This window comes from Diospyros lotus, chromosome 12 (genome assembly GCF_014633365.1).
Source record: "Diospyros lotus cultivar Yz01 chromosome 12, ASM1463336v1, whole genome shotgun sequence".
Taxonomy (NCBI): Eukaryota; Viridiplantae; Streptophyta; class Magnoliopsida; order Ericales; family Ebenaceae; genus Diospyros; species Diospyros lotus.
This window is the reverse complement of record NC_068349.1, coordinates 29,357,570-29,385,232: the sequence shown is the minus strand read 5'-3', so window position 1 is coordinate 29,385,232 and position 27,663 is coordinate 29,357,570. Positions and strand designations below refer to the sequence as shown.

General features: G+C 37.9%; 1 protein-coding gene across 2 annotated transcripts in view; it reads right to left on the bottom strand.

Annotated features, from left to right (window-relative positions):
- The window catches only part of LOC127814083 (ubiquitin carboxyl-terminal hydrolase 24), a 44,814-nt gene that overhangs the window by 4,666 nt on the left and 12,485 nt on the right, over positions 1 to 27,663 (bottom strand). For both annotated transcript variants that reach the window (XM_052355333.1, XM_052355331.1), the window contains exons 4-6: positions 26,521 to 26,768; positions 19,492 to 19,637; positions 11,962 to 12,138 (exon numbers count right to left, since the gene is read on the bottom strand). In XM_052355333.1, coding sequence (XP_052211293.1) covers positions 11,962 to 12,138; positions 19,492 to 19,637; positions 26,521 to 26,768 — 571 coding nt within the window. The remainder of the gene's footprint in view (positions 1 to 11,961; positions 12,139 to 19,491; positions 19,638 to 26,520; positions 26,769 to 27,663) is intronic.

The window sequence follows — 27,663 nt, the reverse complement described above, 5'->3', positions numbered from 1 at the left end:
TGGACGAGGAGAATCTAAAACCTCTTTCAAAAAGGAAAAGTTGAGCCCATGGGACTTGGTCATTACATGTTCCTACTTCCCTTGTGTATCAAGAAGGCTTGTTGGGCAAAAATGAGTATCATAGCCACAAAAGTCCCAAACTAAGTGTCACGAACCTAGGGTCTACCTAGGGTTTGGGCGAGAAATTGGAAGAATTCGAGGGAGAATTAGATAGAAATGGAAGGAGAACAGTGTTCTAAAACACGGCCTAGGTGGCCGCCTAGGCGTTAGGTGGCCCCTTGCTATCGTGAATACATGCAAGTCAGCATCCTAGGCGGCAGCCAAAGCCCAAAACGACACTGATCCCCAAAGAAATCCCCCCTTTTGTACTTTGCGTGATACTTCAACCTTTTCCTCAAAGAAATCCCTAATTCTCCTCACTCTTTCCCTTGTGTCGTTGCCGCTACAACCTATAACCGTTGTCTCTTTCCCCCATCGCCACGTTGCCACCACTACAAGTAAGTCTACAACCCGTTGTCATTTTCTTCTTCGAATCGTTCCTGTCGTCGTTCTCTTCTTTGAACCCAACCCAACCCATCTTCACTATCATTCTCTTTGTCGTCATTTTCTTGTACTGTGCAGAGTATCCAACCAGAAGAAGAAGATGAGCAAGAAATCAATGAATTTGATTTTGAGTCCAATGAATATCGTGTTGGAAGAATATGGGGAGGAAGAAGTCCAATTAGATACTTAGATTCTTCGGATATGGTTTATGTTGCATTATTGTTGCTTCTACTTTCCTGAACCTAGAACTAATCTACAAGACTACAACAGTTTGTTTTCTCAGACTTAATTCTATTATTTCACTTGTCTTTCCAACTTTGATTTACCTAAAAATAACATCAAATTACATGATATATCAAAAAATTAAAAAAAAACACGATTTTTTCTAGGCCTCGCCTAGGCGCTGCGCCCCAGTCTGGCACCTGGCGCATTTTAGAACACTGAGGGAGAATAGCCAGAATAGAGGAGATTGAGAGGGAGAATTAAGAGAGAATTTTAGAGAGAGAATTCAGATTATCATTCACTATCTGACTAATTCTCTAGGATTAAGCCTATTTATAGGCTTTACAACTGAGAGGTACAAGCAAGTAAAGCTATAAGGTACAACACTAACTAATACATGTGAAATACTATGCCAAATATACCCTTGGGGTCGTGACAATCCGCCCTCCTTGAGAGGTTTCTAGCCCCAAGAAACTATTAACAATTGAGCCGTCATTTCTTCATCCAATTCCCATTTTCACTATCTGATTTATCCTCCTCTTTTTGTTTTTTTTCCTTCTCCTTTTCAGCTTCTTCCTCTTTTCTCTTATATTCCTTTTCTTTTGCGTTTCCTACAAATAGAAAATGTAGACCTCAATGATCTCCATGTCACAGCTCTATTCTCCACTTGATAGCTTTGTTCCAGTAATTTCCTTGACCTCTACTAAGACCAGCACCAGTGGTAATATAATGAATTTTGCTTCCTCCGTCAGTCCATCGAATAATTCCTCATTCTCCTCTTGCAACCTCTCAGTAGGCACATCTTGATTTATTAGCGCTTCTTTTGGATTCTTAACGACTGTAATTGAACTCATTTCAACAGATTTCTCCTTCAGTGGGGCCTCAACAACTTCTCTAGCCTGAACTCTATCCACAGCTACAGTAGAAAAATTCTAATTAGGTAAACTACGGTCCTTTGCAGCATCAGCTGCCAATCTATCTGCAACGATATCGCCTCCAACGTTAGAATCAACCATCGACTGATCAAAACTGCCGATTGCAGGTAATTCATCAACTTCCTGCAAATTGGATGTCATAGGTAGGAGCCTATGCTTTTTGTCTATTGCTTCCAAAGCAAGCTCTTGTAACCTTGCTTTCTCAGCAGCCTGCTTAACAGTGGCAGGCTGCATCATCTTGACAGTTGACCGTAGTTCATCTTTAAGGCCACTGATGAAATTGAAAACAAAATATCGCTTCGTTAAGGCAGGTTGCGAGGTCAACATCAAGGACCTTAATTTTTTAAAATGGTCCTGATACTCCATCATTGATCCAATCTGTTTTAGTTTATGAAATTCTGCAATCACATCAGCCCTTGCTTTCTCTCCAGACATGTCACACCTATCCTCCACAAATTCAGTCCAATTAACCTCGATTTCAGTCAGAATTGCCTGGAACTTCTTGGCGATCATATTCATTAATTTGTCCAGTTTTTGGACAACATGATCAAGAATTTCTCTGTATTTATCAAATTATCTTTGCATTGTGTGGTTGCCTTCCACCATTCCCTCAATTCACCTAAAAAATTGGCTCTGCTGCTTTGAATTGTTAAAATTAGAGTCAGGAAACAACCTAGATCTGAATTCCAACAATCTGGATTCCACCATAATCAGTCAGAATTGAGAAATCAACAGCTTGAGAATTGCCTCTAGCTCAGCTTCCGGAATCACCTCATGTGACTCGATCAGTTCCGTTGCAGCCGAGAATTGCTTGCTCCACTTCGCAGTCAAAGGATAAACTACTTTGCTCAGTTACAACTGGTTTCTGATGTCTTCAAAATCGAATTGGAACAATTGCTAGTAATCGCCTATTAACAACTGAGACAAATCATCAGGTCTCTGTTACAGCAAATAGAAGTCGGCTGGATAGCTGAAAATCATTGTTTCACTGAAGCTGCTTCGTCTGCCTAACTCCACCACTTTCCAAACTTAATTGGCTCTGTACAGCCTCTTGATTATGAAACCATTTCTAGAATTCTCCTTCGCTTAACTGAATCGCAGCAGCCAAGGAACGTTGGTCTGGATCAACAGCCGGAACTCACCTTCAATAATCCGAACCAACTGCTACGAGTTTGCCGGAATCCCAACTAAGGATTGATTAGCTCTGATACCAAATGTCACGAACTTAGGGTTTACCTAGGGTTTGGATGGGAAATTGGAAGAATCTGAGGGAGAATTAGACAGAAATGGAAGGAGAACATCAAGAATTGAGGGAGAACAAAGGAGATCGAGAGGGAGTACAAAGAACTAAGAGAGAAATTAGGGAGAACCAAGAGAAAGAGAAAGAATTTGAGAGAGACAATACAGATTATCATTCATCTGACTAATTGTCTAGGATTAAGCCTATTTATAGGCCTTAGAATTGAAAGGTACAAGCAAGCAAAGCCGTAAGTGTCAGCTCTCGAAAGATCTAACTTAGAATTCCCGATCAAGTAAGAAAGATTGAGAGAAAGAGAGATAGATCAGAGGTTTAGGGAGAATAGAAGGATAGAACAGAGGGAGAAAGAGAGAAATGAGAGAGAGGATAATCAGAAAATTCAGAGATTTTCCCTATATCTCTTGAGGGTGTAATCAGCTCTTATTTATAGCTGATTCTAACCGCCCATGTGAGGGTAACCGCTTACATTACCCTCACATGGGCTGGAATGTACAAGCTACTCAATGCTGCAACAAACTAAGTACAATCATTCACTGCATACTTTCTAATATACTACTCTCCCTCTATAGTACATTATAATTATAGTATTTCCCCCCTTCATAGCTAGTACATGACAAATTACCCCCCACTTCAAAATTTTCTTGTCCTCAAGAAATGTAAAGGAGATTAGCCACTATAGTTGTAGGCTCCATAACAGTGTCTACTATGTTGGGAATGGAAGGCAAGGTTGAGCTCACTGGCTGTGCTCCCACCGACTTCCTGAGGAGTGATACATGGAATACCGGATGGATATAGGAGTCCTCCAGTAGTTGTAGTCGGTAAGCCACATTACCCACTCTAGCCGTAGTTGGAAATTGACCATAGAAGTTAGGGCTTAGCTTTGAACTAGGTTTCTGAAGTAGGGCTTTTAGATGACTCGATTTGAGCTTCAAGTACACTACTTCCCCAACTTGAAACTCTCTTTCACTCCTTTTATTTGCAAACTGCTTCATACGATTCTTGGAGGTAGCTAACTCAGCTTTTAGTACCCTTAGGGCCTGCTGCCTTTGTTGCAGATAAGCATATAGGGCTGCCACTGTATAGAAATTACTCAGAGCGGGTAACAAGGGTGGCTTGTAACCATAAAGAGCTTCAAAGGGAGACATCTTTATGGAGCTATGGTAGTTGGAGTTGTACCACCACTAAGCCATGACAAGACATTTATGCCAAGTCTTTGGTTGTAGAAAATAGGTGCAAAGAAGGTAGGTTTCCAAGCACTGATTTACCCTCTCTATTTGGCCATCTGATTCCGGGTGATAAACAGTGGACATGTTGAGTTTCACCCCCAATAATCACACAAGTTCCTTCCACAGTAGACTTGTAAAAATTTTGTCTCGGTCAAACACTATTGCTTTAGGGGTACCATGGAATTTCACTACTTGGTCTAGAAATACCTTGGCTATCTCCTGAGCAATGTAGGGGTGGGTCAGGCCTATGAAATGAGCATATTTTGTAAATCTATCCACCACAATCATAATGCAATCTCTCCCTTCCGACTTGGGAAGTCCTTCAATGAAATCCATGGAGATACTTTCCCAAGGCTGTCCTGAAACATCAAAAGGCTATAATAACCCTGGGGTAGCCACTGTTTCAGACTCGCACCTCCTACAAGTATCACAACTTAGTACAAACTCCATCACATACCTCTTTAGCCCTGGCCAATCGAAGAGCTGATTGACCTTATAATGGAGTGTTTTTCTGTTTTCTCAAATTTATTTTAATTTTTCCTGATTATTACTCGATGGATTATAGCAAGCCATTCAAAACAAATAGGGCACCTCAGTGTGAGGTGCACCTTAACACCTAGGCGGATGCCTCATAGAGTGAGGCACCCTCAACTGACCCTTGAGCCTAGGTGTGCATCAGGCACACTTTTGACAACTATGACAGGTGGGTAAACCTGTAACCAGGAAAGAAGTTCAGAATTGGTTTCCTAGAAAAGTTTGAAAAAATAACTTTAATAACTGAGGGAGTTACAGGAATAGCAATTGAGTGAATCACAGATCAAATTTATCTAATGCTAGTATAGAAGCTGTAAACCTATCACAAAATATCAATGTGCAACATACTATGAAGCTCGATGTCAGCAATAACATTGTTCATCTTGGATGCAATACAATGATTTGAGCTGTGGGAGTATATGAAATCTCCTTAATTTCCACAATCTTCTTTGTTTTACCCTTCATGTTTCAGTCTTCAAATTTTTTTTCAACCATGCATAGAATTCCATAATTCAAAATCTCACCGCATATTATTTCTTTCAAATTTATATTATAGGACTTTCCTTCAATACTGTCATTCCCATAGATAAAAATGTAAATGAATTGACAACAGCCATAAGAATTATTTGGATAAGTTATACCCCTTGAGGATAGGCGAACTTTAGGGGACTGTAATGAACCCCAGGGCAAGATCGAAAACAGAACACGAGAAAAATACCTCAAGCAGAATTTTACTTAAAAGATCAAAATAATATCGCACCTACAAAAGAAATAGTAAGCTGCTTATATATGCAGCTCACTTAACAATAGAGAGGCACCGCCTTACAAGACTTACACAACTACAACATCAATAATCAAAAACATAACAACAGCAATTATTATAAACATAACAGCAACAACAACTATCATAACAAAACACTAGATGCTTCCACACTCCCCTTCAAACCAAACTCCGTAGATGACAAGAACTTGTGTGTATACCTAGGGTCACTGGATCAGTTTTCTTGGACAGGAATTCTGCCACACTCAATCACAGATTTGAACTTAAGAACAGATCTAATGAATTCAACAGAAATAATAAATGTAATCAAACAGAACAGGATGAAACAAACAAGAAACAGAAAATGCAAACCACAAACACCAGATTTTATCCTGGTTCGGATTGCCTTTTAAGACATCCCTACATCCAGTCTTGAACCCCCTCGAGCAGCCTTCTTTTATTTCAAGAATGAATGATCAATATATATCTGAGATCCCTTCCTTCTATTTCTTGAGTACATCAAGCCTTCGCCCCCAAGATTACAAAGCTCTCTCTCAAGCCTTTCTCTTAAACGATCAGTACTCATTATAAATAGAAAAACGAGAACTCTCACTGTCTCGGCTACCCCTTGCCCTCTATTTATAATAGTGGGCGGATATCCCAATATATCCTAACTAGGATTAGGTAATTACAGTTTTAACCCCCAAACATATACTAATAACATTTAGGAATTATTTCTAACTGCCTATCTACCCCTTTGCCGACATAAGCAACTGTCTTCAATGATCTTCTACTATAATTCAAGACAACATTTTAACAACTTGGATGACACTGTAGCAGCAATTTTCAAATCAGCACACATAGGTGACAACTTTACACCAAGCCTTTTACATAAGAACTCAAACCAGTCTCTAGGCAGTCCTTTAGTAAGTATATCTATCACTTGGTCAGATGCTAGGACATATATAATTTCAAGTTCACCACATTCAACCTTCTCACGCACAAAATGAACATCAATCTCAACATACTTCGTTCTAGAATGAAAAACTGGATTCTTTGCCATACTCTAAGCAGCCAAGTTATCACTCCACACTATTGGAGTGAACACACACGGATATCCCAATTCAACAAACAAGGACTTCAACCACGAGTTTGGTCACACCAAGGGCAACCACCTGATATTCAGCCTTTCCAACGGATCTATCAACAACTGATTGTTTCTTGGACCCTCACACAATAAGATTTCGACCAAAATATACACAAAAACCACTAGTAGAGCACCTAGTGACCTTGCAGCTAGCATGGTCTGCATCAGTATAAACCACTAAAGACAAATCATTCGGTGAAGGACTAAAGACCAACCCCATACCAATAGTGTCTTTAAGATACTAGAACAACCTCTTGCATGCTGACCAATGTTGAGACTTAGAATTAGACAAAAACTAGCACAACTTATTCATTGTAAATGCTATATCCAGGCGTGTATATGTAAGATATTGCAGTGAACCAATTAAAGCTCTATACAAAGAGGGATTAGGAAGGGATCCCCATCATCAATCAACGAAGCCCCAGCAGCCATAGGCGTGCTACATGGCTTGCAACCTTGCATAGTAGCCTTTTTCAACAAATCAACCACATACTTGGACTAAGTGAGATAAAGACCACTGCCATCCCTATAGACTTCAAACCCTAGGAAATAATTCACAAAACCTAAGGTCTTAAAGAGCAAATTGTGTGTTCAAATCATGAATACAAGAGCTAAGAGCTGCTAGATCTGATCCTGTGAGGAGTATACCATCAACATAGACTAGAACAAAAAACACATAATTAGCTATCCATTTTATAAACAAAGATGCATTTGATGTAGATCTTACAAAACCCCAAGTTTGCAAGGCAACCCTCAGCTTTGAGTACCAAGCTCTAGGGCTTGCTTAAGCCCATAGAGTGACTTATTCAACCAACACATGAGTAGGAGACTGATGATCTACAAACCATTTAGGTTGAGCCATATAAATTGTTTTAGTCAAGTTTCCATTAAGAAAGGTATTATTAACATCCACTTGTTGTATGTCCCAACCAAAAATTGACTGCTAACGAGAACAAAACTCTAATAGTTGGGGCCTTAACTACCGGACTAAACGTCTCTGCATAATCTACACCAGGTGTTTGGTGAAAACCTTTGGCAACCAATCTAGCTTTATACTTTAGAATTGACCCATCAACATTATATTTCACCCAGAATACCCACTTGCAACCAACTAAGTTCATATCTTTTGAAAAGGAAACCAAGTCCCAAGTATGATTCCTTTGCAAGACTATGTACTCTTCTTCCACGGCCTTAACCCATTGTGAGTCTAAAAGAGCCCTATGAACAGAGCTAGGTTCAAGATTACTCACTAAGGAATGAGGTGAAGAGGTTACGAGTTGTTTGGCTTTAAGTCTAGTAAGCACAAGATGGATTGAAGGGGCTGGAGCAACTTTGTACTTGGGTAAGTTAGATTTAGTGACTAGTAGCTGAGTGGGTAAAGGCTATAATGTAGAGGAAAGAGGTGGAGTTGCGGCCTAAGAATTGGTGGATATAGACTGAGATCCAACAAGAGTTGAAACCAGAGGAGATTGTGCTACTCGAGGACACATTGAAGAAACAGGAGAAGAAACAATAGGTTGAAGAAAGTTCGTAGAATACCCCAAAGAAGATGGCACAAGTTTAGGTATAGAAGAAGAAGTAGGAAACAAAATAGGAAAGGGAAACTCACTAGCATTAAACTTCACATTCCGAGACACATACACTCTCCCTAATGGATGCAAGCACCTATAGCCAGCTTGAGTATATCCAATAAAAATACACTTAGTGGAATGAAAATCAAACTTGTGCTTGTTATAAGGACGAAGATAAGGGAAGCAAGCACAACCAAAAGGTTGTAGCAATTGCTAGTTAGGTGGCTTTTGATAAAGCAATTCAAAGGGTGTGTTAAACTTAATAGGTGAAGCAGGTAGCAAATTTATCAAGTTACACATATGTCTGAAAAGCTTTTATCCAAGACTTTAAAGGCATTTGTGCATGAGACAACAAGGTTAGGCCCATCTCGGCTATATGTCTATGCTTTCTCTCTGCCACACCATTTTGTTAATGAGTGTGTGGACATGTAAATTGAGGTTGAATGCCATTAACATGAAGATAAGGTAAGAAAGCTTTACATTCCCTCCCATTGTCAGTTTGTAAGGCTCTAAGCTTGGTTTGATATTGGATTTCGACAAATTTATGAAAGATAGTGAAAATTGATAGGGCATCAGACTTGAGTTTTAAGGGGTAAAGCCAAGTGTACTGAGTGCATACATCCACAAAGATTATGTAGTATCTAAACCTTTCAATAGACACAATAGGTGTAGGTCCTTAAAGATCTGAATAAACCAATTCTAACGGTTTAGTAGCAGTAATTTCCTAGCTAGAAAAAGGAAGTTGGCTTAATTTGCCAATCTTACAAGAGTCACTAAATGATAAATCTAAGAGAGAACAAAACATACCAATTTTATTCAATACAAGCTTTAGTACATTTAAGGAGGGGTGTCCCAATCTATCATGCCACTACTGGCAGTCACTAGTGCTTTGAGCAACACTTGTAAAATTTAATAGCTCGTGACTAAATGAGTTATGTATATTACATGCATTTTGTTTATTACATGTATTCAAAGAAGGAAAAGTAGAATCAACAGATAAAGGCTCTAAGGATTGGGCAGAATTCCTGTTGACAACAGACCAAGATGCTGGCAGCAACCGATAGAGCCCATCCTTAAGATGTCCCCAAAGTAGCACCAGTTCGGTAACTTTGTCCTTAATCAAACAAATATCCGAGTGAAACTCAGCCGCAACATTATGATCACAAGTTAATTGAGAAACACTAAGTAAATTTTTCTTCATATTTGGAACATGAATAACATTAGGAATTGAAAGGATTGAAGTAGGTAAGGTGAGTACACAAATGACTAGTACCAACATGAGTAACAGGCAGCTTCTTACTATTGCCTATAGCAACTTTGTCTCCACCATTGTAAGGAGTATGTAAGGATAAATTGCTCAGATTTGAAGTAATGTGATTGGTTGCCCCTGAATCGACAAACCAAAAGGGATCTAAAAATGAAGACTGAGCAACAAAATTATCAGAAGTAGGTGGTCTAGGGTGACTGCCATAGTGAGAACCTAATATAGAACTTGTTGCACTCATGTAGGCTCCATTAGAATCACTAAAGGAGGCCATATAAGCTCTGGAATTATACTGATTTCCACCATTAGAACGAACAAGACCTTGATTAGCTTCAAACCAGTGATAACACTTGTCTACAAAATGCTTTGGTTTTCCACACAACTGACAATAAACTCATCTATTAGATGCTCTTCCTCGACCTCTCCCTCCTCTATTCATATAATTGTTTCCTCTCAAAGTGTAACCTCCTCTATTATTATCACCAAAACTAGTATTGTTTCGTGTAGAAAACAATGCAACATTTGCATGCATAATTGAGTTCATAGAATCAAAACTTAGTAACGAATTCTTAACCGACAACCTTTGTTCATGCATTAAAAACAAGTATTGAACCTTCTCAAAATCAATGTCATCCATTTGATATGTAATTAGGCTCACAACAGCTTCGTAATCTTGATCTAGTCCATTTAGTATCGCAAGCAACAAATCTTTGTCAATTAATGGCTCTCCTATAGCCGTTAGAGCATGGCTGATTGTCTTAATTTTAAGGATGTAATCATTTATAGAAACATCATCCTTCTTTAATCGATCTTAACTTTTGCTTCAATTGAAACGACTTAGCTCTTGTTTGGCGAGCATAAAGATTTTCCAAAGAGAGCCATACCTTGACAAATGATTCATAGTGAATCACCTGCACTAAAACCTCTTCGCCAATGGTAGAGAAGAGCCATCCCAACAGGAGCTGATCGAACCGGATCCAACTTAGGTACTTTGGATTGACCACAACATCTCCTCCCTCTAGATCGGACAGGCTTTTTAATGGAGGAGGTGTTTTGTTGAAAAACGAGACTAGATCAAACACTCTTACTGTAGCAAGAATTTGAGCCTTCCAGAAGATATAGTTACTAGAATCGAGCTTTATAGGAATAAAGCTAAACGCCTTAACTGCTGAGAAATCAGCTTGAGAAGCAGAAGACGAGGACGATGAGGATCGAGGAGAAGGAAAGGAGGATGAACTAAGAACTTGATTCGAGACCATTAGAGAAGAGCAATGGCTCTAATACCATGTAATGAACCCTAGGGCAAGATCGAAGATAGAACACGAGGGAGAAAAATACCTTGAGCAAAATTTTACTTAAAAGAACAAAATAAGATCACACCTACAAAAGAAATAGTAAGTTGCTTATATATGCAGCTTACTTAACAATAGAAAGGCACCACCTTACAAGACCTTACACGACTACAACATCAATAATCAAAAACGTAACAGCAACAACAACAACTATCATAACAAAACAGTAGATGCTTCCATAGGGACCACCTGCCAATTTTGACAAATTTTTACAAGGATCTCTCCTGAGGTTTCAAACTTGCATCAGTCACTACCCTTGCCGTTAGACAACAAAAGTTAAACTTTTCCAAAATGTCAAAAATCCCTCCTCCCTCCTCCCCCCCCCCCCCCCCCCCCTCTCCTCTCGCAACAAAAATAATGGCAACTGTGCAGTGCTATGTTCCCCCTCTCACTCTCTCTTTCTACAAAAAGAGCTCTTCAATTCGGAGAACCCAGTAGCTGGGATGTAGCCTTTCGCAGATAACTCCTCCCAATAATCATTTGCCTGTCACTGATGCCAAGGAAAACTAATAAGAGGTTTCCCCTAAAGTTTGCAAGAATATAACTGTCAAGCACTTCAAGTTTCCCCAGGAATGGTAATGCCATTCTCAAACCTATTGGACATCAAATACAAATGGGACTCACATCCAACTTGATGATAAGCGTCATGCTGGTTCAAAACCCAATGACGAGCATCACAACAATTCTTGAACACAAAACCCAGCCTTGGGGTCACAACCCAGTGACGGTGCTGGACAATGCTGGGTATCACTGGTAGCCGGCAATGGCCGTCAACAACTACCAATTTTTCTTATTGAATTTCTCTATAATTTGAGAGATGAAATAAAAGGGGGATAGAGGGAGGAGAGAGAAAAAATTAGGTGTAAAAGGGTCATTTTATTTTATTTTTTATCATAGGAGGTCTCTGCAATTTCTCAAAATGGAGCGGTGGTCCCTTGAAGTTAACCTAAACTTAAGGGCGGTCAGTGTAATTTACCATAATTATTTATGCATAACAAGAGACACTCAACCAAGGACCATAAGAAGCCCTTTCATGTAATCCATAATCCAAATTATCAAATTATTCCGCTAACAAAAACAAAGATTCCTCATATCTTTTAAACAAAGCTTAGGAAACTAGACAAAATAAATCTTAATAATACACATTACCTCAGTAGATGGAGAAACTAGCAATTCACGACCTAGCACCAGTTCAAGAGGAAAGTGAACAGGTCTATGCAGCTTGGTGCTTCCATGGCTTCCATAGCTGAAACGCATGAGATGCAATATCATTATCTTTGGAAGTGCTTGAATGTTTACAAATTTTCTGGCAGGCACAACTCCAACCTGAAAAAATAGTAAATTAAATTAATACTAGGTAATCTATAAATACCATGCATTTAAACAACAGCAAATTCTATTACGCCACTGAATTTGAGGACACCAGATCTAAATACTCATAATTCCCTAGTGGATCTGCAAAATATAAAAAGCAACAGGTTTTCCAGGTGAACTGAGATTAGCTCAACATTTTAATTGAATAACTCTGGAAGAGTTACTCAAAACTGTATCACAGAAACAAGGAAAGCATTTCATATTCAGCATTAATAAAGAAAGCTAAACAGGAGAATCAATGTGAAACCAGCCCATGGCTAACAATCAAATCAACAAAAATAAATAACTTAGAAGTAAAGTGCAGAGAACAGAAATCATTAAATAACCAAAATTGACCAATGTTTTGTGAATGCAAATCCATTAGTTAGTGAAAGGATATTTGTAAAACTTAGCTAACACCACCTGAAAAATAGTGTCAGTTCTAACATATATGAAATCGTGTGTGTATAACCACAATATATCTGATATAGCAAAGAAAATGTGTATCCATTAGATTTATGACAACATGGAAGGATGAGAAATACATGACACAAATTTTCTACAGCCATTACACCAAGTCCATTAAACCAGAACTGCAGCACTACCTATAACAAATTGAGGCAGCCACTGTTGTTACTGAAATATATATTGTGTAAAATTATCAGGTAAATAATTTTCAAGAGAATAATTTCCCTATCTTTCCATGAATTTTTTTTTTCTTCTAATATTGAAGATAAGACCAGAGGCCATCAAAAACAAGGAGAGGTGTTGGAACGAGGATAAGAAGCTATGGCAAGATAGAGATAGGTTGTTTTTATTCTTTTATCTTTTGTCTCTATTTTGTATTTTATCTTCTTATTGTATATTTAAATTGATGTAATCTAGTCTTAGATATTAGATAAGTAATCTAGTCCTAAAATATAGAAGAATTCTTAGGAGAATTCTTAGCAACTTCTTGTATAAATTCTATTATTGACATCAATAAAATTATTAAGGAATACCGCTTCCTTTTTCCACATGGTATCAAAGCTGTAGGCAGAGTATGATACATCATAACCCTAGTGCCTTCATTGCACAGTCCTTGATTTGATCCTCCGTTGGTCCTGCCTTCATTGCCCTAGCTTGGACCATCCTTATTGGCCCTTGGCGTGCCTTTATTGCATCCACAAGCCTGCTGTTTCAAGAAATCGCTGGTAGCCGAAAGCAAAGGATTCCAGCCCCTCTAAGGTTGCAATGGCAGAACTATCAGATGTCGCAAGCCCAACCGGTGATACAAATCCAGCAGAAGGATATCAGCCAGATCACTCTCCAGTGGCTGGTGAAATCCCTCTGGCCTCAAAACTACCTATAGTCCATCCATCTTATAGGTTAGACGGGAAAAATTATCTCCAATGGGCCAACTAGTGAAGACTCTTCTAAAAGGCTGTGGGAAGGGTAACCATCTGATTGGAAGTCCTCCCAAAGAAACAGATTCAACATACATAGCATGGGACATAGATGATTCTCGCATCATGTCTTGGTTATGGGGAACCATGCAACTAGAGATTAGTAGGAACTTTATGTTCCTAAGTACAACCAAAGCCGTATGGGAGACAGCACAACAAATCTACTCCAAACTCCAGGATGCTTCTGTGATTTTTGAAGTCAAGACAAAGATTTCAGCCACCAAACAAAGCCAACTCACAGTCACAGATTACTACAACGTGATGAGAGGATTGTGGCTAGAACTTGACCAATATCAGCCCATCAAAATGGTATGCCGAGAGGATGCTGCAACACTCAATCGAAGATATGCTATGTAAGGAGTGAGGAAAATCTTAATGAGGTTTTTGCAATTGTAAGGAGTGAGGAAAATCGAAGATATGCTATGCTAACTGAACATACCATTGAGGGATCTTCCCTTGTGATTAGCAAGCAATAAGGTAGAGGAAATAAAACTGAAAAATTAGGGTTTCAGAACCCTGACAAACCAGGATCAAGCTTCCAGAATCATAGCCCTAGTAATAATCGAGACTCACAATGGTGTAGCTTTTGCAAAAAGCCCCGCCACACTAGGGAAACATGCTTTAAACTGCATAGGAAGGAGGCAGTCTTGAGCAGGATCGGAGGCTTCAAGAACATGAAATCCCAAAGTTTTCATGTAAATAAAGAGCGAGAAGAGGAAGCTGATAAAAGGGAAGCAGAAGTTGATTCTACTCAACTGAATGCTGAGGAGCTTGGTAAGTTAAAAGCCTTTCTCCGGACGTTTCAAGATGGAAGAACCTGCTCCTTAGCCCATCAAGGTAATTCTCAAAGTAACTTCCCTTCCTATACAGTTTTTTCAGCTTCTAAAATTGATAAGAATAGCAGTTGGGTCCTTGATTCAGGGGCTACCAACCACATGACCCCTAATATTCATTGTTTTGTGACTTATGACACTCTTAAGCCTACCAAACATATCCTGATTGCCAATGGAACCACTATTCCTATCCTAGGTAAAGGCAAAGTATCATTAAACTCTCAGCTTTCCCTTGAACAAGTTCTTTATGTTCCATCCTTAACTACCAACTTGATCTCTATATAGAAACTAACCCAAAATCTTGATTGTTTGACTGTTTTCTCTCCTTCAATGTGTAAGTTTCAGAACAAGAAAACGGGGCAGATGATTGGTGTGGCTAATGTTCGAAATGAGCTCTATATCTTGGATGGGGAGAATGATTGTTCTACAAGGAGACAACAACAACATGTGGCTTATTCTTCATCCTCCCAGTCAGCCTCTAAATTATCTTCTATTTGGTTACATCATTTTAGACTAGGCCATCCTCCATTTAGATTGTTAAAACAATTATTTCCAAATTTGTTTAAGTCATTAGACCCTAGGAGTCTTAGGTGTGATGAATGCATTGTTGCTAAACATCATCGAGTCTCATTTCCAATCAGTAATTTTTTATCTTCAAAACCATTCTACTTGATCCATTCTGATGTTTGGGGACCATCTAGAATACCCAATTGTTCTAGGGAAAAGTGGTTTATTACATTTAATGACTATAGCACACAAATGTGTTGGGTATTTCTTTTAAAAGATAAGACTACTATTGGGTCCACATTGATCACATTCTACAAAATAATTCAAACCCAATTTGGGACTACTATAAAAAGGCTTAGAACAGACAATGCAAAGAATTACTTTAACACTCAGTTGCAAACTTATTTCCAACAAGAGGGAATCATACATGAGTCATCTTGCATTGATACACCCCAACAAAATAGGGTGGCAGAAAGAAAGATGCGTCATCTTCTCAATGTCACTCGAACCTTACTTTATCATCATTATGTGCCAAAATATTTTTGGGGGAAAGATGTGTTAACAGCTACTTACGTCATTAATAGGGTTCCATCTAGGATTCTAAATGGTCAAAGTCCTTTTCAATCTTTAAATTCATTTTTCCCAGACTTTAATCTTCATACTCAGCTACCCTTAAGAGTGTTTGGATGTGTATGTTTTGTTCACATACTCAAAATCCATAGAGACAAGTTGGACCCTAGGGCCCTTAAGTGCATCTTCCTTGGATACTCTCCAACACAAAAAGGGTATAAGTGCTACCACCCAAACACCCGAAAGTTCTATGTTTCAAAAGATGTCACATTTAATGAATCTCAGCCCTATTTTTCTCCCATTCCAGCTAGGCCAACAGGTACAAAACTTGTAGATTTGGATTGGGAATTTCTAAATGCAAGTCTAGAAACTAGAGCAGCCGGTCAGGATCCTTCAAAAAATTTCAGCCCTAGTATAATACCTCAACCCTTACCAACTGATCATCCTCACTCCAGCCTCGGTTCTCCTATAAGGTACAAAGGTTCTCCCTATGTTTACAAGAGAAGGCAGCCCATTGAAGAACTGCAGCCAGTCCCATCATCAACTCCGAATACTAGCCTGGAAAGTATACCAAGTAAAAATCCAACCACCAACCCCAGTACATCTCAACCCCAATCTGAACCCCTAGACTTGGACCTTCCCATTGCCATTCGAAAAGGTGTTAGAACTTGCACCAAACATCCATTAGCTTCTTATCTATCATACCATCGTGTATCCGATCAATATCAAAGCTTCCTAACATCATTGGATGCAATTGCTATTTCCAAATCAGTAGAAGAAGCTGTAAAAGACCATAATTGGAAGAAGGCAATGTTAGAAGAAATGGATGCCCTAAAGAAAAATCAAACCTGAGAATTAGTTCCTAGAACAAAGGATACCAAACTTGTGGGTTGCAGGTGGATTTTTAATGTCAAATACAAAGCCAATGGAACTCTTGACAGGTATAAGGCCCGCCTAGTGGCCAAAGGTTATACTCAATCTTATGGTATTGATTATCTAGAAACCTTTGCACCTGTGGCAAGAATGACTACGGTAAGAATTCTAATAGCATTGGCAGCTAAATTTGGATGGAAATTGCAACAATTCGATGTCAAAAATGCCTTCTTACACGGAGATTTAGAGGAAGAAGTTTTTATGGAAATCCCTCCTGGCTTTACACATGAAGGAGATGGGAAGACTCAGGTTTGTAAACTCAAGAAAGCTCTATATGGACTCAAACAGTCCCCTCGAGCATGGTTTGGAAGATTTTCAAAGGCCATGCTTTCTACGGGATATCAGCAAAGCTGAGGAGACCACACTCTATTTATCAAACATACAGGAGAAAAGGTAACAGTTTTGCTTGTCTATGTGGATGATATAGTGGTAACAGGGAATGACACAACTGAACAAGACTGTCTCAAACAAAACTTAGCTCATGAATTTGAAATCAAAGATCTCGATCAATTGCGCTACTTCTTAGGCATAGAAGTAGCACACTCAAAGGAAGGTATTTTCTTATCTCAACGAAAATATATCTTGGATTTGCTTGATGAAACAGGGTTATTAGGGGGAAAAGGAGGAAAGCTACCTGTTGATCCCAATACAAAATTGCAAGCCAATAAAGGTGGTCAAGAGGTGGACAAAGGGAGACTTCAACGCTTGGTAGGGTGATTAATATATCTATCACATACTAGACCTGACATATCATTTGTTGTCAGCCAGTTCATGCATGATCCTAATGAAGAACATATGGCAGCAGTAAGGAAGATTCTATGTTATCTTAAAGCTACACCTGGAAAAGGGATCTTATTCACTTTAGGGATAGACTTAAAGCTTCAAGGATATACAAATGCAGATTATGGTGGCTCATTGGTTGACTGAAGATCTACAACTGGACATGATTGATATCTACTCCCCAGCTTGAGAGGGAGTGTTGGAACGAGGATAAGAAGCTATGGCAAGATAGAGATAGGTTGTTTTATTCTTTTATCTTTTGTATCTATTTTGTATTTTATCTTCTTATTGTATATTTAAATTGATGTAATCTAGTCCTAAATATTAGATAAGTAATCTAGTCCTAAAATATAGGAGAATTCTTAGGAACTTCTTGCATAAATTCTATTATTGACATCAATAAAATTATTAAGGAATACTGCTTCCTTTTTCCACAAGAGGGGCTAGACCTGTACATATGCAATCCAAGTGAAAAACATTAAAAGACAGAGGGATCAAACTATAGACGAAAGAGACAAAAGCAGCTTCAAAGGTGGGGGAACTAATGGCTCAAGTGAAATGATCATTCATGGGAATCCTGCCACAGATGAAAGAGCTACCAAGGTGTAGCTTAGAGGTCCAAAGACCAACAGAATGACCTTGCAGAGCCAGAGACAGCAGAAAAAGGAAAAAGTTAAAAGCCCTAAAATAAATAACCTAGGCTCAAACTTTTCCATGGGAACTTAAACAAAGGCAGGACAACAAACCCTTTTCTAGCATTGCTAGTGATTGAGTAGAAGCCAAACACGAACCAGGTTCGGGGTTGGTTGCTAATCTCTGGTGAACAAAAGAGGGGTCACATGGTCGTGACAATAGCAGAGCCACCATTCAAACCTTCAAAACCACAGGCAGTAGAACCCGCTGCAGTATGATTTCTTGGTACAAAGCCCATATGCAAACAGGGACTTCCAAACCAGCTCATGAAGTGGAGATATGTGATTATTTGAGTCAGAGATAGTGGAATAAGAGTTGACAACAGGAAGGGTTATGATCAATCTTGGTGTATAAGGGTCATGTGAAGGGTGGTTGAGGGAATGGGAAGGAATTAGATAGGGGGAAGGAAGACAGGGAAAGAGAGGAAGGCAGAGAGGAAGGGGAAAAGAAAATCTGGAAAAGAGAAAAGGAGGAAAGAGGGAAGGAGAAATAGGGAAAAGAAAAGGAGGCAGAGAAGAGTTGGGCTGACCTGAAAAGGAGAAGGAGATTAGCGGCACGAATGTTTGAGGGCGGTGAAGGGCAGAGCCAGGCTCAAGGAGGTCGGCGATTGAGGATTGGAGATCGACTAAAAGCACCACTCAGCACAGTGGTGAAATCGCTCTCTAAGATTTTAGAGAGTAAGAGGTAATCATAAAATCCTGACATCTATCTTTCCGTGAATTAGTTTGCAGTTCCACCTATGAATTGAATAGTCCTCAACATTTCCAACGTGAGCAAAATTAAAACACATGCAACATATTGAACATAAGATGTGACACGTGATTCAAATGGTTTAAATATGTGAGCTACAGACCCATCAATACACAAAACAGACGAATGAATGGAATGAAAAAAGTTTGTAGCAAAAAGTAGAGGTAGACCAAAGAAAACCTTGTGAAAAATCCTTAAACATGACATGAGATATAGAGACCTTTATAGAGGATATGACCATGAATAGAGATGATTAGAAAGCTATAATTCATGTAATCAAGCCCACCTAATATGATTTAAGGCTTGTGATTGTTCTTCGTGAATTAGCTTGTTATTCTCACAAATAGGAGGAAAAAAATTGAAAATAGCACCAAGTTGCATATGTTACAAGCTTACAATGATGATAATGATAATGATGTCTTTCAGAGTTCTACTAAAACAGGCCAGTTTCAAGAAAACGTTTATGATTATCTTCTGATTTGTCCAAATTTCAAGGAACAAAATTTTGTAACAAATGCATTTTCAACTTTTCCATTATGTTCATTTCACAGCAAAAAAGAAAAACATAAACGAAAATTGTAAGAACTAATACCACACAGGTCCAATATGGAATAGAAACCAAACTACTTGAAAATTATTGTGCTTCCTACGAAAGACATAATGGATGCATGTTGAGAAATAAATTAAAGTTTGACAGAAGATTTCTTGTGTAAGTCATAAGATCCATAAAGCAATAGCAAAAGAATAAAAAATATGAGCTTGACTAGATTATAAAATCTAATGCTGAAATTAGAAAAAGGAACAAGGGACAAGACCTTCGAAGATGCTGAGGTTCGGTACTCCTCAAGAGTTTCTGGAGCAGAAAATAGACGAAGAGCATCCTCAATAGCGTGAATAGCTTCATGGGAAATATCAAGATGAAGCAAGAGAAAAGGTTGAACAGTTGCAGAAGCTTTATTTCCTGTTACAGATACGGAGACACAAGCATGAAAACTCAATGTCTAACAACAGCAGTTGACTAGATTAAGATAGTTTGCAGTTCTTGTACAGTTGCATGTTTTTACTTTGCCTTATTTTGGCAAAAATCCGTTTCCTTTTTAATCAAGGGAAGGATGGTCAACAAGAAAACATGAAGAGAACCTATATGAAAGCTTTCATGCTACCATTTCTGACAACTCATTCAACTTTCTGATATTTCTAGTTCAATTAAAGCAGGTGCTGGATTTAACAGCCAAATCTAAGGCATTTGAACTTCAAAACTTGATAGAGTGCTTTTTGATTATTTCCCCACATAGGAGAGATACAAAAACACCATTTTGAAACTATACAAGACTTATAAAACAAATTGCAGCCCCAGTTTGGTTTTTCTTTCATCTTCCACAAGCGAACAGACAGGCATGTGGATACATAGTAGTGAATTGAGAATTGTCAATCAAAAAATAGCATACCGAAGTTTGTCTAATTGCTGTTAATCCAATTATAAGTTTTCTTTTTCTTTGGTCCAAATTTTTCCTGATTGCAATGTTGCTAATCTTGAATAAAGCCTTCAGACCAATTGCCAAGACAAAGATGTAAGCAATATCCTATTGACTCATCAAATTTAAACAGAGGAGTCTATATTTCTGTGACACTACTGACTATTTGTAGGAAAATTGGTTTGTTCCCCCTCCCCCCACTCTATGATAAAATGAACAGAAACTTTACAACAATTACTTAATGGAAGAAGTAAGTAATTCAACCTAATAAAAAATCATTTCCAAACAATATCAAAGGTCATCATCAACTGCATCTATCCTAAGTTAATGTCAGTGGTATGCCATTATTAATGTTAATTGACTTCTAAAAGTCACATTGAAAATATAACTACATGCAAAAGAACAATGTGGCAAAATTTTGCACCAGATGCCCTTCCTGATGCAACTCTCTAATGAGGACATCCCCTGATGCAACCCTCTAATGAGGACATCCAAACAATATCAAAGGTAAAAAAAGAAAAAAGTAACCAATTATGTGTACAGCAAACCCAGAAATCAGTGCAAAGGTACAAAAAGAAAAAAGTAATCAATTATGTGTACAGCAAACCCAGAAATCATTCACTGACCTAATTGAGTACCTTTACAAGATGTACCTCAACAGAACTTAAGAGCAATGGCAAGAAGGGCATTATAGGTACCACCAAAGCCCAATAACGTAGAGAAAATTAAGCACTGAAGGTTTAACTCAAACAGTAGAGAGAACAAGACTAACCCTTTATATTTGAAGAAAAACCTATGCGAGGGCATGCTTTGTCCTGGGTGTCTTGGGCTAGGAACAAATGCCTTTCCACCCAACTCCCCAAAAACAAGGAGTAATCCAGGTTTGTCTGATTTCCCATAGGGCATGGACCCTAGCAGTCCCTGTGTCTTGGCCTATTTTGCTCTATGAGATCAATTGTTGGTTGGTTCATGCACAGTATAAATAAGCCCATCGATAACAAATACTACAAGACAAGCTTCCTATTGCAACCCTTTGTTGGGTAAAGACAAAAGAGTCATGAGACGAAAACCCTCTTTATCATATCATTCACAGTTATTTTTTTCTAAATACTTTTTCAAGTGGATCAAAGTCCAATCTTTCTTTTTTATAAGAAAGAAAACATGTAAAGTACTTCTCTGTTACAAGTATGAAAATGTGAAATTAGTTTACACAGGCATGCATGTCATGTTTACTCTTAACAAGCCACTGATTTTCTATCTCTATTAATGAAAAAGGACATGGGTAATGTGTTGTTCGTTTCCAAGGTTTATGTCACTTCAGCTTACTCAACTCTACTCTAGCCAAGGTTTATATATATTTTTTTTTAACCTACTCTAGTCCAAAACAAAAGAAGCTTGTGCTTCTTGTCACAACACTGAATAATTCGCTCCCTTTCTCTCTACTTATATATACAAGCATATGCATACATGTATAATCTACCAATAAGGTTGCCAACCAAACTAGTTATATGGGTTTAAACATGTTTAGACTAAAATTATTCTTAACAATTACGATTAGTAGTTGGAGCTAGTCACAGACTAGCCTTGAATGATTTCTCAAGAGTCCCAAAAGAGAAAAAGAAAAGCCTATTGGGGACAAGCTTGGGAAGCAATGGTAGAGTTGCTCATTTGTGAGCGGAAGATTATAGATCCAAGCAAGGTAGTTAAAGGCAAACCACTGGCTTGCCTAGGCGCTCGAGTGACACGAGGCACTGGGGGAGCACCTCACCTACTACTAGGCAAGGTCCCTTCACTCAGGCGATGCCAAGACTACTGCCTCTATTGAGGCGTTGAGTGCCAAAGGTGCTCATCTAGGCCCTAAAGAAGCAAATCTGAGGGCGTTCAGTACCAACCAACTCCTTTAGTTAGACCCTAACGGTTTACAAGGTTAATACCCTCCCAATTACAGTACTACCCCCTAGGGTCATGACAAACAGTAGATTGTCATGACCCTAGATTGCAAGGTCCCTCCATCATTCACCTAACCGACCAAAACCCACAAGGTGAGTTCCTCCATTTTGTTAATTTTCAGTAGCTTCAATCCCCAAGGTGAGTCTAGTATTTTGGTAGCTTCAGGGAGGCAAATTCAAAAGCAATCGCCAAAAATCTTGGCGCGTTGCAACATGTTGCCAATCCTTTCGATGATTGCTCACCACCAAGAGGCTCACCTGTTACGAGCAACCCCTCCAGTGGCCATCCCTCCTCTAAACTCGTGGCTTTTGTTGTTTGTTGGTTTGGTGTCCTTCCTTCCGTCCGTCCATTCTTCTACAACTTTCTTTCTTTGAATATTTTGTATGGTTATTGTTTTGATTTTTATTGGTACCAACTTACTATATTTTATATTATTATTTGAGTCAATGTCCTTGAGATGGTGTATTATGTATTGGGGTTAGGGTTTTAAAGTTATTTTGTTTTTCAAAAATTATTTTTCAAATTAAAAGTTCAAACTATTTGCAGCTGGTGTTTGTTTGAAATTTTTATATTAATTATTATATATTTAATTTATAATATAATTTAAATATATTCGCTAATTTATATTTTGTGATTTAATAACTATATCTTTTGTCTTTGTTAGCTACTTAGCTTTGCTTTAAGTATTTAAAATTGCTTATTTTTTATATAATATTGAAGATATGTTATAATTATAAAAATAAAACTTATATTTTGTGTTATTATAATATAATGTTAGATATTGTACTATTATATAGTTTGTTTGCTTGTTTTTCTATAGCCTATTAAGTATTAAGATAAGTATTGTTTAAGATGGTTTGCTTATTTTTTAATATAATATTGAAGATTTGTTATAATTATAAAAATGAAACTTAAATAATAAGATAAGTATATTTAAGATTGTTTGCTTATTTTTTAATATAATAAGCCTATGACTACGACAAATGGCTTCTGAATCTATTTCAAGTGGAGTTGGGAAGAAAAATCTGATGTGGAAATACACCTTTTTGCAAGACTCGAAGGATGGACATTCTGTTACATGCACATTTTGTTGGAAGGTGACTAAAGGTGGGATATATAGAGGAAAACAACATCAAAGTAGGAACTACAAAAATGCAAAAGCTTACCTAAAGTGTCTTGAAAATGTGAAAGAAGAGCTGAGACAGTATATGGAGGAGACGAAAAATCAAAAGTAGAATTACAAGAAGTTGCAAGACTGATGATTTTGACAACATGATTGATATTGATGATGAAGAGGAGGAGGATGTTGTCAACATTGACAAGGGAAAAGACCTGCACGTGTTGCACAAAAACCAAAAGAGTTGAGTAGTTTGAAGAAATCAAAGTGGAAAGGCCCAATGGATTCTGTTATTTATCAGAAGCCAGGAAAAATTGTTCAACTTCATAAGGAAAAGAAGTTGAAGCAAGGGAATATTCAAGATGTTTGTGATAAAAAGAAGAGGGAAGAAACATGTCAGTACATTGCTCAATTGTTCTATCAATTAGGAATGCCATTCAATGTTGCAAGAGCTCATTCATTCAAACATGCAATTGAAGTCATTGGACAATACGGACAGAATATGAAGCCTCCAAGTTACCATGAATTGCGAGTTACATTCCTCAAGAAAGAACTAGATTACATATAAAATTCATTCAAAAACCATAAGGAGGCTTGGGCAAAGCATGGTTGTTCGATTATGTTAGATGGTTGGACTGATATTCAAGGTCAAAGCTTGTTCAACTTTTTGGCGAACAGTGGAATTGGTACAATGTTTGTGAAATCTGTTGATGCTTCATCATATGCCCACACTAGAGAAAAGATGTGTGAGTTATTAGATTATTTTCTGGAGCAAATAGGAGAGACTAATGTTGTTCAGGCAATTATAGATAATGCATCCAATCTTGTATTGGCAAGTAAGCTTCTCCAAATAAAGAGAGCACACATTTATTGGCCACCATACGCAGCACATAGTATTGATCTTATGTTAGAAGATATTCGGAAGATTCCTCAAGTTGCTAGGACATTGGAAAGAGCAATAGGAATTACTGGTTTTATCTACAATCACATTGGTGTTCCCAATATGATGAGACAATTCACTAAACAAAGGGATTTGATTACTGCAGGGAAAACTCGTTTTTGCACACCCTAACTCACACTTGAAAGCATTCATAAGTTAGAGGTGAATTTGAGAATTACGTTCACTTCTCAAGAATGGGTCCCTAGTCGGTGGGAAACAAATCTAAAAGGCAAGCGTGTCTCAGAAACTATTTCGATGCCATCTTTTTGGAATAGTGTTGTGCATATCCTTAAAGTTATGGGGCCCCTTTTACACACTCTTAGACTTGTGGATAATGAAAAGAAACTTGTTATGGAATATATATATATCAACAGAGCGAAAAAATCTATCATGAAAGCATCTGATGGAAATGAAGCCAAAATACAAAGATATTTTTAAAATCATCAATATAAGATGGGAGTCTCAACTTCATCATCCTCTATGAGAATCCCAAATTCTTTTATGAGAATCCAAAGTTTTGATGAGAAAATGATATCAGGATTATATGCTTCCATATCAAAACGAGTTCCAAGTCTTGAAGTTCAAGACAAAATCATGGGTGAGTTATATAAGGAGGCCTTTTCTGACTTCCAATGGCAATTAGAGCAAAAAAGGTTAAATCCCCATGTAATTATTATTAAATTTATAAAACTAGTTTTGTTAATTGAATACTTTATATTCTTTTAAATTTTATTGCTTTTGTGTATTTTTAAATTGCAATGAGGTATATACAATTTGTTTTCTTTTTACGCAGCGGAGTGGTGGAGTTCGCATGGGAACTCAGCTCCAAACTTACAACAACTGGCAATAAAAATACTAAGCTTAACTTGTAGTGCTCCCGGATGTAAACACAATTGGAGTGTGTTTTAACAAACACACAAAAAAGGAGAAATAAGCTTGAAGCAAAGAGGTTGAATGATCGTGTCTTCATCAAATACAATTAAAAGCTCAAGAAGTGATATGATCAAAGAGATGTAATTGATCTCATCTCTTTGGAAGACATTGATCAATGCAATGAATGGTTGATTGGGAAGATGGGCCTCACTGTAATGATGAAACAGAGGATGAGTTAATGTTTGATGGTGATGACTTAACATGGGGGACAGTGGCAAGTGCTGCAAGTGTTGGTGAAGGAAAGAAGAACACAAGATCTCAGGCAAGGTCTAGTCCCTCTAGCTCACAAACAATATTTGAAAAGGAAGAAGAAGCCCATACAGATGAGACAGAAGATGTGGAAGAAGAATATCAATCTGATGGAGGTGAAGATGAAGAAAACTTGGGCTACAATATGATGATAATGACTTTTAGTTTCGGGTAAGAAAAAGTTAATTCTTATTCGTATTTGGGAGCATTTTAGATATTTTTAATTTATTAGATGCATTATATATTTGGATTATCTTTTTCATGTTAAGAAGATGGAGATGAAAACTTAGAAGGTAGCTAGTAGCTACAATTTGATGGATGATGCCCTGCAGATTAAGGTAAAAAAAAGTTGATCATTTTGTTTAAAGAATATTAGAAAAAATTTTGTTTGACATTATTTTAGATGTTTTATTATTGTATGCATTATATGATTTTTTTTCATATTAAATATATTTTTTATTTTTTTGTTAATTTAGTGCCTGGCTTTGGTCAAGCAAGTGCTTTTTTGGCACATAGCGCCTCAGGTGATAGAACATTCTTAGCGCCTTTTTGCCTCCGACTAACTTGGGTTCAAGTGGTGGAAACAACCTCTTAATGGGGGAAAAAAAATAGGGCAATCAGAAACAACCTCTTTGCAGTATAACAGGATACGCATGTAAACACTGCAAGAGCAATAATCTGAGCTCAGAGACTACTATAAAGAAGCTGTTAGCAACAAAAATAAAACAATCTTCAGATACTCTTGGGCATGTGTCTGCCTTATCTGAGACATGTCAAGGAATAAGAATTAAATTAAATGGAACTAACCCCCATCTGCCTTATCTGAGACATGCCAAGGAATGGGAATTAAATTAAATGGAATTTACCCACATGAAATTACCATTAAGCCATCCTTGTTTAACTGGACAGAACTAACAGGGATACAGTTCCTTTGTTTTATTTTCACCCAAAGACACTTGTAAGAACAGTACACCTGAACAGCAGGGGGGAAAAACAAATCATACCAAAAGGAAAAAATGATTCTATGACAAGGATAAGAAAGGCAGCAAATGAATGCATATGTTATTATTTACCATTATTAAGCCCATGCCCACCAATACATTACAATGTGATATCATGTCATATCCATTGCACAACAAAAGCATAGAACAGAGCTGAGCCAGTTACCAAATAAACCTACCTCTTGCCTTCACAACACTTCTCAGTTGTCCTCCAAAAATTGCACTTAGCTCTGAAGGAACAAAGCTTTGAGTTCTTGTAACTGCAGATTTATTCTTCGGGCCAACTGTTTCCCATTCATCATCTTCAGCAGAGGAAACCAGAGATGATTTCCCCCCATTTGAGCTTGTTACTTGTCCATCAAACTTAAGTAATTCATCATGCATTTGGTCCATAATGAAACTTAGGAATTCCTGTGCATCTTCCTGTCTGAAAAGGACAATAAACAATAGGAAATTTAAAACCTGTTAAAGATTATCTAGAGTTAGTGATAGGTTTATATGCAGTTTATATGCGCTTAAGGGTTAGTTAATAGGTGGGTGGCTCTCTTGTAATATTAATTATTAGTGGGGGGCAAAACCGGAACTATCATAATTAGCCCTGGGAAATATCACCCTATTTTCTATAAATAGGGCAGGGGGGCTAAGAGATAGAGGACCTGATGAGATCAATGGAGCTGTAAAAGATGTGAAAGATCCTCTAAGCCTACAAGGAGGTCCAATCACTCGAGCAAAGGCAAAGAAAATGAGAGAGACACTCAATGGGCTAATTGAAGACATTCGAGCCAAACAAGCCTTTACTGATGGATCTACCAATTGGAAGATAACAAATGGAAGTCAAGCCTATGTCCATTTAATCAGCATGCTAGCCCATTAGAAGATGACACGTGGCAGCCATTTGAAGATGACAAGTGGCATCCAAGCTTATGTCCATTTGTTGCTGGCCAACAAAATAGTAGTTTAATTTGTTAAATTGTATTATGGAGAGAGAGGGGCCAGCCATTAAGGTAGTGGGGTGTGTGTGTGGCTGGTAGTTAATGATCATTAAGGTGGTGGGGTGTGTGTGTGGCTGGTAGTTAATGATCATTAAGGTAGTGGGGTGTGTGTGTGGCTGGTAGTTAATGATCATTAAGGTAGTGGGTAGTTAATGATCATTAAGGTAGTGGGTAGTTAATGAGCATTTGGGTAGTGGGTAGTTATTTCATATTTGTTTTTCTATTTAAAGGGATTTGTAAACACTTCAAAAGGTTGGTTAATTTTCATGATTATTGAAAAGAGAACTTTCTCACTTGGTTTTTCCAAGAACTCAAGACTTATCAAGATTG